General features: G+C 37.2%; 1 protein-coding gene across 2 annotated transcripts in view; it reads right to left on the bottom strand.

Annotated features, from left to right (window-relative positions):
• Nucleotides 1-13715, bottom strand: part of ZNF407 (zinc finger protein 407) — a 338560-nt gene that overhangs the window by 93700 nt on the left and 231145 nt on the right. For both annotated transcript variants that reach the window (XM_032694069.1, XM_032694063.1), the window contains exon 8: nucleotides 3496-3674. In XM_032694069.1, the coding sequence (XP_032549960.1) occupies nucleotides 3496-3674 (179 nt within the window). The remainder of the gene's footprint in view (nucleotides 1-3495; nucleotides 3675-13715) is intronic.

The raw sequence follows: 13715 nt of genomic DNA, 5'->3' as shown, positions 1-13715 counted from the left end.
TCAATGCATACAAGAATCAACCAAAAGATTTCTTCAGCTTGCTTTGAGACTTGCAATACAGACAAGCCCACAGTGAAGCAACTCAGAATTTTTTTGTTATCAAATAATCTCATTTTTAGAAAAATCACTAAATTGATAGTCACCAACATGATATGACAATTCACTCTTTTATTGTATTCATTTTCCCTTTGTAATGACATATTTTCAGATTTGCACATTGATAACAAGAATATACATGAACAGCTTCAACTGGAACCAAATTTCTATGACTAAAACATTAACTGCAAGATTCCTGAGCTTGCTAGTAAGCCCACTTTTGTTCTTAGAACAGCAGTAAGATCTATCATCATTATAAATGTGATTTAAAAAAGAAAATAAAGTAACAGTCTCTGGATTTCTGGCTTTTTTTCAAATAAAATTTCAATTTTAACACAGTCCTTGAGAAAATAGGTCAGAGAATATGAAGAAATAGGCACAAAGCTCTTACAGAATGACACACAATGACACTTTAAAAAACAGATTTGATAATTTGTATAAAAAATTAGAGGTTAAATGCATAAACTGGTTTTTGAAGCATGACCTAGCAAATTCAATCTACAGTTTTATGTGCAGACGCCTATATTTCTGTAGGCTTGTATGCATTAAAGTCCTCTTGTTCAAATGCAGCACAGTTTAAACATTAAAGACAAAAGTATAATCTAGACTGTTATTGTTTTAAAACATATAAGGTTTATAAGGAATATAGTTGTATTGTTACAACTCTATGACAGAGGGAACCTATAGGAAAAAGAGGAAAGAAAGTCTGAAGACCTGGTTTTGTGGCATTTCCGTATATCAATTTCTCACATTATACAGAGTCTGAAAGATGCAGAGCAGAAGTTCTGAAACACCTTTCAACTACAGTATCATCCTTACTCATGGAGAAGCCAACTTGTTTTGCCTCCCACCTTCCACAGCCTCTCCCTTAGAAGAGCAGCCTTTTCAAGCTCCTTATTACCACTGAACCCATAAATGCATATAGTGGCTGCCAAAGAAAGCTAAATAAAACCTAATATTACAGCATTATATTATAAAGAGCATTAACTTTGAATTAGAAGTCCAACTGTCAATCTTAATTTCATAGATGAGAAACAGACTTGACTTTTACTCCCAGCCACATCCTAAAGGTATCCCACAGCTCCATTCCTGGTGACGAGTTTCTGACTGTCCTGCAAAGTAGCTGGAGTTGTTGTCTGTCTCTTTACCAGTGATCAGACTTTATTTCTATCTGCTCAAAGTAGCAAAAGGTTTGGCTTTCCTGTTACAAAGCAGTATTAGAACACAAAAGACAGACAAATATGTTTAAGTTAAAAAAAATCAATCTTGTATGACACTTTCACACTCCTATCATCCTAAAGGGTTGTATGTCGTGTTGTAGATTCTCTGTGGGTGCAGCCAATGACCAATAAGTCATCAGTAACCGTGAACCAGCCACAGAACAAATCTCATTTTTATAAGGGATGTTAGCCAGGGCACAGGAGTTGTCCTTCATTCCTCTAAAATTCTTCTCTAAAACTTTTAACTCTCAGATGTCCAGCAGTCAGAAATGGATAGAAAAGAAGAAAAGAAACTCCCTTTAAGTCTGATATGAATACACAGTTATCACCTAGGTTCCTCTTTACTTGTATTTCTTCTTGAAAGGAAAATACAGCATTTATTTTAGCAACGGTATTATGCAAACAATATTTCAACACTTTTATTGTATACCAATTCTAGGCTAGCCTGGCAATAATTAGGTGACAATCAGTTCTTGCTAGTGCTAATATATTTCTATAGTACCCTACTTAGTGCAAGGGGATTTCTACAGCATAAAAATGAATGTATAGAGATGAGATACCATTAGTATACAACACATTGATGACTATTTTCCTATGTTGCCAAGACAAGCAAGTTGAATAGTTTTAACTGCAGCATGCTGCAATGAACAGTTAATTTACCCAGATATGGTCTTGAACAAATAATATGAAAACGTACACAAACATTTGTAATTTTGGGATGTTAGTGATTCTACCAGTGTCATAGCTCTCTGTATTATGTCTGTCTATCTGTCTACTGAAAGATTTTTTCATATTAAGTGGGATTATTGTAGTAAAAATCCAAGAGTGTCTGCATTTAAGCTTCTGAGTTGAATATGCTTCAGTGAGAACTATGGTGAAATGTGATCAGTTTTCTGACCTATTTTGAAATTGGTATTCCGCCAACTGGCATTTTGTTTGCACATCCAGATATTATCCACCATATGCTGACATGACATGATGATTGGTTCCAAAATGAAGTGGAATACTTGGCAAATAGAAATATATGGTACAAATAATACACTGTCTCTAGTCAGGAAAGCAAGCAGTCATTTTGAAAAGACTGAGAGGTTTTAAAATAACTAATTTGTACACGCTGCACAGAACTGAACGAAAGCTCTTCACGTTGTGTTTTTTATGGGTATGAGGGTTTCAAAAACTGAGATCAATTCCTTACAGAAGAAGATTAAAATCTGACACAGGAGTACTAATAGTAGTAATTCAGTGGAAGATTAATTTGCATCTCAGGAAGAATTTGGCCCACATAGCTTCTTCCTCCTCTGGATTCCCCAACTCCTTCTTCTCACCATCTGTTCTTTTTTCCCACTGCTCTGACTTGTCTTCTCACCCAGTGATGTCTAAGTTATCTGCTTCTCCCGAGTTAAGATCACATTTCATTCAAGCTGCAGCCTAATTTTTTATTATTTCTCCTAACCTCCTGCCATTGAACTCTTATTTTTCTCCTAACTGTATGTTTCCATTAAACTTTTGCCTTCTACTCTGAACTGTAGAACCTGTAAAAAAACCCAAACCAATGAAAAACCTTGTTCCTAAACAGAAAACACCCCAATTTTCTTCTTTGAATTCCTTTTTCCAAAGCAACAGTTTTGTTTTGCATTCCTCCAGTGACTTCTGTGTGTGCTCTCTAATGCAAAGCCTGCAAACATATATCTAAGTTATTGATTGATCTCTGCTGTTCTATCTTTAATGCCAAACACTGTCTATTTTTTGTAATAAAATCTAAGAATGTTTAAAGTACATTAATTTGTCACTGTATTTCCTGTGGAATTTTGTTTTTCTGTTCTTAGGGGAACAGTGTGACTAGAGGGACTTAATACAAATGTTAAAAAATATTTATTTATAAAAGTTCAACTACATTTCAAAAGGAAGCATCTAAATAGCATGCACTTCTGATGTTTATTTATTGAACTGCAAGCTTTGCTTGTGAAACATGAATGGATTTCAGTGCTTAATACATAACCTTCAACCCTTGTGAAAACTTGAAGAGGATTAAGCCCATTTTAAATCCTGTTCTTCAGAATAAATGATAATAACAGAATAAATGATAAAAACATAACTTCTCATTTTCTTATTACAATCGTTTAAACATGCACATATAGAAAAGAGAAGAATTTGTAAGCAAAGAGAGGAATGACCTTACCAGCATGCAAGTATGCCAGATCAGGATTTTCAATGTCTGGGTGTAGTTCTTTCAAGTGGTTACGAAACTCCACAGGGATATTGGTTCCATAGTCACATTTAGGACAGTTATACATTTTTACTCCTTCATGCTTTCCTGTATGCAAGATGTGTTTACGGATATTTTCTGCACAGTTAGACCTAAAAAGCAATGAAAAAAAAGAAAAACACAGTATAATTTATTTCCTACTAGTGGTTCAAATAAAAGCTAGTGTTACAACAGAAAATCAGTTCTTAATAGTCATTCTTCATTATCTGCACAATATTTGCATCTTCTTGCATAAATATTGTCCTTTTCATGAAAGCTCCCAAAATTGTTTCAGGTTAACTGAACATTACATCTGAACCAGAAGTATTAAAAAATGATTGATTTTTTTACATTTACAGAAGTCTTAAAATTTTTATTTTTCTCATGGTAGTCAGTGATGAAATTAAACCAAAGTCTTTAACTTAGCAAGACTGAAATACACAAATGCCTACAGCAGTCCCAACGGAGCTCACATGAATCTTTCCTACACAATTCCTAGATTACACAGGAGTTGCTGTGAATGATTTTTCTAAGTATGTTCCACCAACTCTCCTCTCACCCTATGAACTCTTCCAAGGAAAAAGAATTGAGTTGTTCAAGTTTATATCTCTTCGAAAATACACATGGATTCTGATACATCTTAAATACAGCTTTTGTGAAAGCAGTGGAGTTTTCATGCATAGAAGTCAGAATACGTAGACAATTAGTTTAATGCATTTCAAAGAAATATTTCTAATGATATTTCTAAAAAAAAGGGAATAGAAAAAGATTTTACATTTCTTTTCTTCATGAAGAGATCCATATGGGAGTAATTTTTAATTTCCAGTCTTTAAAATGTTGCAGTCTCATTACAAAATTATTTTGCATTAGAATTTCCTACTTATTCAAACTTTGTGATGAATCCTATATAAAATATAATGCTGCTTCATTTATTTCAATCAGAAATAGCCATTATATTTATTCTTTAATCAAAAGAATGGCCTTTATATGCGTGCCATTGTTTTGGAGTTTTATTTATTTTTTTAGACTTTCTTAGTACCATATACTATTATTATTGCCAAACTAAGAAAAATAATTCAGTTTAACTAAAAAAAGTACAAACACTCATGTGAACTACATAAATGCATAATACTTCACAAATATTCAAATGAGACAAGTGTAGTGTTTTGGGCTGATTAAACTGATTGTTTATCTGTCAGTATCAGCAATACCACAGTAACAGGCAACTAAAAAAAGGACCCCCAAAATAAACTGGAAGTAGCAGCTTGAAGTTCTGCTGGAGCACTTGTCTCTCCCTCGGAAATGGTCATAGTAAAGTTGGTATCTGCCTTACGGTGCTGCCAAAGCTCACCCTCTGTCATGTCCATCTGCTATATACTGGTATAATGATCAGACTCCTGAGAATGTCAGAGAAGACACTTATCACTGAAAAATATAGAAAATATTGGTCCTCAGCATCTTTCAGGATTCAGCCCTAAAAAAATTACAATGCTCATAAATGTTGTTAAAATGAAATATGTATTTAAAAAAAAGGGAAAAAAAAAGGATAGTGTACACTGCAACGAAAGCAGAAGACAACCCAGTAACCTTCTATCATGGGTTATACTTTGAAGGGCAGTAGATTAAAGCAGAGCATATGAATCTGAAATAAAATATCTGTGTTCAAGTCTCATACTATGTTAAGGGAGGATATAAAAGTTTTTACTTTGAAATATTTCTGTGAAATATCTAAAGGATCTGCTGAAACCTATGTAAGAGTTTTGAAGAAAACCCAGCCTGTTCAAGTTATAAAAGGCCAGTTCTATCTCCTTTGATTTGGAATTTGCTCCAACCACTTTAAACAGAGAAATCCCAAAGTCTCATTTATTCAGTCATCAGTAAAAATCTGTGACTAAACACAGCAACATACTGATATAAAAATTTTAAACCCATGTTTTTCCATGTGGCAAGGCCAGAAAGGTTTAATCAGAAATAAGGAATTTGAGATCACAGGGCATTACAAACGCCCCCTCATATTAGGTTGCAAGGCAGCAATTGCAATCATAAAGTAAACCATGAAGGTAACAACTGGCAAATCCAAGCACTTTTGAAGCCAAGTAATACCTTTAAATATGACATGACAAAAGTACTGCATATAAAATGTTTTTTAATTATTCAGTGTGCTTTGAATGTCTGTTTTATCAGAAGTCTTCTTGAGCCCATGTACTGTACAAGTATGTTATTATATGTTTGACACAAAACACCTCCACCAACACTGTTTAAGTGTGTAGTTACATCACTTCATCTCATAAGAGTAAACACAGAAGTGTGTGATTTTAAACAGCACTGTATTTTCATTAAAGCTATGCATGATAAGCATCTAACTAAAACATTATAGTGTTGAAATAGTGATGATAGTTCAGCATTTGACAGGCCTTGTATTATAAGATTCACTTCCAGGTGTTTATAAACTCCGAAATACAAATTTCCTTTGTTCTGAAATTTGGAAGTTAAAGCCCAGCCCAAAAGAAATCGTTTGAGAAAAGTCCTCCTGTTTTTTGAGTTCCAGTCTAAATTACAACCACAAACAAATAAAAGCAGCTTTTAGGAGACTAGTCTGTATTTCAGTAAGGCTAAACCAGAGGTCTCCAAGTTAAATTACTATTATCACTGCTTAATGTAAGCACGCTTTCATCCTCATAATCCATTTTAAAAATCAAATGTATATATTTCTGTCAATTTGTCCATGCTCTGCAATAACAGGAAGGGAACTTATTAGAGAGACTTAATTAGTCTAAAGCTATAGTCGATGGGTTTATATTCAATTCTGATGCAGAGAAACACAACAAAAAGGTTCCTTTTATTTCATGTCTTGCAGTAAGTCTTCTTATTAGATGTGAAAAAAGGTTTGAGATTCGATGCAAACCCCACAACAATTCTATTAAAGGGAAGAGGGAGGCCTGTATAGTTTTCAGTGTCCTGTCAGTGCTATGCATGGTAAAAGAGGAGATGGAACTAAGGTACATTGCAGATGAACAGGAAATACGAGGAGCTGAAAAGCTCAGCCCATACTTCCTATGCAACAAGCCTGTATGACTTAATCCATCACAGACTGATATATTGGGAAGGGCATAGGCCTACTTTCCCCTGCACACATCCAGGAGAGCTCCCACATTTCTGTGAAGGACAACACTGTGAAATAAGGGAGACAGATGGCAAGCTTCTCCTGAGAAATGCAGCTACTGCTTAAGATGAACAGAAAACCACTTTTGGATAAAGATAAAAAAGGGCTTTTATCTCTAATGTTTGTTGCACAGTGATGTGTTCACATTGCTGTTCTAATTGCACATTTCATGTTGCCATTAGAAATCCATTCCTACCAACCAGTTACCTCTCTGTTTTTTGCTGCTCTCAATACATTAAAGGTTGCTGTATATTCAGATATAAACTGGAAATGACTTATTGATTGTAAAATGGTACATAAGTCAGAGAATCACAAAATGGTTAAGGTTCTATGGGACCTCTGGAGGTTGTCTGATCCAATCCCTCTGCTCAAGAAGGACCACCCAGGGCCAGTTGCCCAGGACCATTTTCAGGCATCTTCTGAATGTCTCTAGGGATATCTTCCAGGTTCCCTGGGCTACCTGTGCCAGTGGTCCATCACCCTCACTGTGGAATAGTGTTTGTTGGTGTTCAGAAAGAATACTCCCTATCATTCTGTTTGTGTCCACTGCCTCTTGCCCTGTCACTAGGCACCACTGAAAAAGAGTCTGGCTTCCTCTTCTTTACACCCTCCGTTCAGATACTTGCGTACATTGATGACATCCCCTGAGTCCTATCTCCAGGCTGACCAGTCCCAGCTCTCTCAGTCTCTCCTTATTTGAGATGCTCCAATGCCTTCATCATCTTAGTGCCCCTTTGCTGGACTCTCTCTACTATGTCCATGTCTCTCTTGTACTAGGGAGCCCAAAACTGGAGCAGCACTCCAGGTGTTGTCTTGCCCATGTTGACCAGAGGGAAAGGGTCACCTCCCCTGGCTGCAATTCTCGAAATGCAGCAGCAGGTATTATAACAGTGAATAATAGCTTCCAATTGACAACTCCAGTGGCACTAGCACAATGAGCCTCACGGTTTTTCCATAACAGGGCCTAAAGCAAACTTCCTTACTCCAAGGATGAGAACAAAACAATTTATTTTTGGTTTCAGTGGTGACTGTGCTTGCACAGGTATCATCCACAGAGTGACAAGGAAGCCTAATGCCACATGCATCCAAACCATTGCCTGCTTTTTAGCAGCACCGGTTCACTTTGCTGGGAGGGTGGAATAAAGTGGAAGGTTAGGAGTTGCATAAAATGGTCAGACACTATGTCAACATGAGAAGCTGTTGCCATTGTTTAATGTGTCCTACCCTTATATATATGAATCAGTTAAGGCATCGTGCCAAGAGCAAGAAAAAGAGTGTCTGGTCTACAGAACACTGGGAAATTCAGGCTTCTGGTAAATGAGACAAAAGTTCTCACAACTCCCTTTTGCCCTCAAAGTAGTATAACTGCCCCTATTAAGACATTTTCCCAGTTGCATTTGGGAAGATATAGTGTGGCACTGACCAGATTCCTTAGCAAAACTAGGTCTACTCACTGTAAACAGCAGCACTGTTCAGGGTTCTGGGATGGCAGAGCACAGATGTGCACTTTGCAGGAGGCAGAGGTGGGAGTTCAAAGTCAGCAGCAGGAAAGCATGGGTGGAACGATGAGTCTTGGAGCAAATCTGTGCCAGGTGGGGAATTGTCAGCCTGAAGGTCCCCACAGTAAGTGCTGTCTCTGGTTATTATTCCCCTATCATCTCTTCCTTCTCTCCCATCTTGTAGGGATAAGCCAGCCAGTCTCACTAGAAAGCAGTACAAGCTGTACAAGGGTAGGGATTTGGGCATCCCTTCCCGCTGCAGAGGGGCTCTGCATTCCCCTCAGCCAGTAGCACTGGTTTAAGCAGCCTGTGTAAACAGCTCAGTTTAGTAGCTAACTGCAGAGCTGTGGCTGCCCAATACCACAGCTATTTGCCATCCTCACCTTTTACATGGCATTTTGGATAAAAATCATAAAATAAGAGAAATTCACAAAACATCTGTTAATTCTAAATTTGCCCATGCAGAATAGGAATACTTCTATATTTCTGAGGGTTCTCTCCATCAGAATACGTTAGCATTGTATTAAACAGCTAAAAGAAATATAGCAGGAAGTAACCCATTTTTATTATTTTTTTCCTATTTACTAATAAGAAACTGAAATTAGAGCACGTTTCCATTATGCATTGCCTGACATTATCAGAAAGATGCTTACTGCAAGACATGGAAATGGAAGGTTTCAGAGGTGCAAATGAGGCAAAATGTTAATTATCTAGTCCACTAAGTTTTAAAAAATTTAGCACCTTGTAGGGCTCTTATTTGCACGAAATAAACCTTTTTCAAAAGGTCTTCTCTAGGACATTAGGTACAAACATCTTCTTTCTGCAGAGAAATGCATATAATGTAAAGGACTTATGGCAGCTCCATGGACATCACTATTTATAACAGAAAAACAAACACAATGATATGACCGACTGATTGAAAAGATTTCTACTTTTTCCTTGTTCGTCAGTATGAATCAAGTTCACTCTCATATCAAGAGCACTCTGAAGGTCTTCTGCACAGTTTATAACCTGCTATGCAATCTGCAAGATGTACACAGCAATTGCAGTATTTTGATTGAAAAGTAGCAAAGTCTCCAGATACTTTCTTCCAGAAATAAAAGCAGTTATGATGAAAGCAAACTTCTCAATGAAGCAACATATATATTGTAGATTCTTAACCTCAGTTATTCACCAAAGGTTTGCAGGTATTTCTTTCACAGAAAATGCCATCTAACTTGGAAAACTGTCTTTAAATCAAAACTGTAATAATGTAATTACACTAAAAAAAGGAGAGCCATAGATTTTTTAGAAATGCAAAGTCATACAGAACATTCAGCTTGACCTCATGAACAGCACAGTTCATAAAATGTTTTCCCAGTGATTCTTTCCTCAAACCGTAACTCTTTCTGGTACTAAAACATGGTTTTCAGAGACACATTGAAATCTGATGGAAAGCAACAGGGAATCTTTTGAAATCTTATGCAAATTAATCTACAGTTGATCACTCTCACTTTTACAAACTGTCATCTTTCTCATCCTCCTGCATCCAGCTAACAGTGTTACATGTCCAACACACTTTGCTCAGCTGTAGAATTCCCTGATATCTGGACTCTAGCAGATGAGCTACAGAGACCCAGTTCCTTATAATTCACTTCCAGGAGTCATCAGATTCTTCCTAAACTCTTTTCAGTTGTAAAGACTGCTTTAAGCTTTGAATACTAGATTTCACGTCAGTGCTGAATACATGGATGTCATGACTTTCCATGTGCTCAGCGTCCTCCAGTTGCAGCCAGGAGTTCTGGAGCTCTTGGATCCTCCTTGAAGCACCAAATGCTCAAGTACACTCCTTTAAATGCAGAGACCTTTCAGAATTACTGCTTTCCAAAATACAACCCTTCTAGCCTGCCTTTGTTTCTTGCTGTCATTAAAGTCTATGAAAACTAGCATTCAGTAGGGTAGTGGTAAACAACCTAATGGGCAATATTTTCTTTACAGGAAAGAAACAAATACCTCAACCTGTGGTAATTGCATTATACAAACAGGCTTATTCAATCAAAACGTTCAAAATGACAGTCACTCTGCCCAACTTCTACTAAGCAAAAACTCAGACACACAAGCCAAACAAAAAAATCTACCCAGCATACTCAAGATTTAGCTATATTTCCGAATTTAAAATAAAAGAAACTTATTGCCAGTTAATGCAAGCTAGCTACATTATAGTACATAATCTGCATGTACCACTGGCACTCAGTTCAGATCACAAGTTTAAAAATTAAAGTATCAGCTTACCTCTTCAGTGCAACAGGTCAGTAGAGTATTGCACAAGAAATAATAAAAAATAGCAAAAAATACACTGTGTAATGTGTTGAAACTAACATTATAAAACGGCAGTGATTATTATACATTAAAACACATACATAACACATATATGTGGATGTATGTACAAGAAATGCAGTACATTTTCTCAGCCTTCTCACTACTAACACGCACCTGGGTTACTTTTTCCTTGCTCTTCTCCTTTCAAAGTAAAAACTTTACCTTTTATTTAGGTTTTAATGACCAGGGGAATAAGCACATGGATACAAGTGCTAGCTCTCTGCAACAGACCTCAATTATCAAGTGACTTACAATACTATTGCCAGAATTAGCAGCATATGGCTCCATGGGAACTCAGAAGGTCAACTACAACGTACCCAGTGCCAGTTTAGTTTTGCCTGTGTCACTGCTGGCAAACATCTCCCTGTGCTGCTCCTAAAGACCTCTGGTGGAGAGTGGCAACGAGTTGCTGGGGAAAAGAAATGTCTTTACCACCACAGCTGTTTCTTCATTGAACATTTGCTCACAGCTGATGCTTTTCAACTATACCAAGAAAAGATGACTGAAGTACACACCCACAGTGTCATAAAAATGCATGCCTGACAATCTGGTGGCCACACGTATTGCCATGTTTTCATGTACTTGCATGTATTGCCACTCAGAAAATATGTAGTAGCCCATAAAAGAGAGTACACTACATTTACATGCTTTAATGAGATTTTATAATGCAGTCAGTTTCACAAAGAAAATAATAAAAACATATTTGGGATTTATTCTGATAGTGTTATAGCAACACCCAGGGATAATAATCGTAATGTTTTCTGCTTTTCTACATTTTTAGCTTGCATTTTTTTCTGTAATGATCTATTTGTTATGACATACAGTATGTGTGACAGATGTCCAATGCTGGCTGCTAAAAAGTAGCAGAGCCCTGTAGGGAAGCAGCAAAAACTTGTGCGTCAGCACTGAAAATGATGGAAGATTGATAATTACTGCTTGTGTCTGAGCTCCATTCAGCAGACTAGCATGCCCAAATTGTAATTTGGCCACAGCTCCACTCTTCTATTTACAATGTATTGGAATGAAAATTCCCAATTTCAAATAATTGATCATTACAACTACACGTGATACAAGGAGTAGATTACAATAGCCAAAGTGTACACTTTTAAAGGCAAATTCAAGATAACTGGAAATTCTGAAGGGAAAGAAGTGATGTACTGCAGTCTTGTTTACTTCTGAGGAATCTGTAAAGCCACTTACAACCCTGCACAGTGAAGAACTACTAAAGTATAAACCCAGTGCTGGCATCTAGATCTACTCATGAATTTTCAATCAGATTATTTTTCTCAAAAACAAACACAAAAATTAAATCCAGAATCAAAACGAAAACAAATAAAAAACCCCAAAATCAAACGCCAAAACAACAACAACAAAAACCTGAGAAAAAGAGAACAAAACCAAAAAACCCACTTTAGCTCACAACAGACTTCACAATTTAAAGAAAATCTGATTTTTGCAGAAAAAAAAATCTCTGATTCCAAGGAAGTAAGGTTTCCTGCCTTAAATACTTCCATTAATTCTACTTTCTACAGGAAGAGAACGAAATAAAAAAGACGCACAGACAGAAACCTGCAAATTGTGTCAAAGCTACTAGACTTGGGGAGAACAGGTGGAAAGGGTACAGAAAGGCAGGGAAACGTGCCTCAGCTTTCCACCTGTGTTGTGGTCCTCACTGACCCCATAGGTGCTGTGCAGAGCTGAACTGCTCAGCTGCTGAGTCTGCTTCTGAGCAGCTCTTCAGAGAGAACCTCAGTTTCTCCTTTAACTAAATAGAAAAGGAAAAAAGCAAAACAAACAAACAAAAAAGGGCAATTTTCCATAGGACTGGTCTGCTGCTGAAAACTCTCTGTAACATTTGCTAGAACTCCTGGCTTCTGCGTTGCTGCAGGCAGAGTGGGCTCTGTAATGGCCTGGCTCAAGGGCCCTCTGGATCTGCATGCCTGCAGCGTGAGGGATGCAGAGGTCTGCTGTGCACAGCGCACTGCTGCACTGTGTCAGCCAAGGTTTAAGTGGCAGAAATAGCAGGTGGAGTTCATCTATTTCACGGTAACTGAGAATAATCACTCCATTGTTCATGGGCTTCCTCCCTCCCCCTTTCCTTTCTTCTTGGAGCAGATGGCATAAAAGAGAAGTTGGTCTGAGAAACAGCATATCTGTAGTGGTGTAAGGATGGAGACTGGGCTTTAAGTATCATAGGCCCTGATTTAACAAGGTATTTACACATTTGTGCAGCTTAAGTACAAGCAGCCTCCATCATTGACTTCAAAAGAATGACTCACAAGGTTAAATTTATGTACATCATCAAATACCTTGCTGAAATAAGGCCATGGAAAACATCCACTTTTTAAAAAAGCTAGAATGAATTTAATTGAAGACACGCATTTCCTTTCAACATCAGTTTTTTCCCTATTGTACTTCTTTTAATGACCACATAAAGTAACTGAACAATTCTGTAGACTCTGTTTGTATATCCACAGGAACACATAAAGTATTTTCACAGATACAGAAGTGCAGATGGAGCCTAGGAAAGGGTGTGGAATCTATCGACTACACAAGATGAAACTGGATTCCTAATGTTCCCAGAGTTAGAAATGATAGCAACAGACCCTAAAGGCTGCCTGTCAATCTCAGATGCAGATGGTACTTCTTCCAACTGGCCTCCGTGTCAGTTCCTTCAGCCTTTTTAGTGACAACACGGTTCCCTAGAGGGTAGATCCTGTTGCTTTGCAGCCTGGATTCATACTCAGGGCACTGTGGTCTGTACGATCTCTGCTCAAAGTAGGTTTTTTTAATGCTAATACACTGCCTCTCCTTGCTCTATCCCAGCCCCAACCCCCCATGCAAAAAGAGATGGTCGTTTTCTTCCTCATTTCAAATGTTCTAATTTATCAAAGGAATCATCAATAATTGTATGAAGGATTCGCTTTTGTTATGCATGCCAAAAGTAGATATAAAATCCCTGCTAATAAAATTTACAGATGACGCAGTAATTGGCAGCATGATTAATATTGATGACACTGTCATCATACAGAACAGTTTCAGAAGCCAGGCCTGTTCAATCAAAACACATAACACATACAACTACATATTAGGCTTTGCTACCTTTGCACAATGCATGCAAGTAACTACAAGAA

This window comes from Chiroxiphia lanceolata, chromosome 1, assembly GCF_009829145.1.
Source record: "Chiroxiphia lanceolata isolate bChiLan1 chromosome 1, bChiLan1.pri, whole genome shotgun sequence".
NCBI lineage: Eukaryota > Metazoa > Chordata > Aves > Passeriformes > Pipridae > Chiroxiphia > Chiroxiphia lanceolata.
Note: the sequence above shows the minus strand (reverse complement) of the source record. Positions and strands in the feature narration are given on the sequence as shown.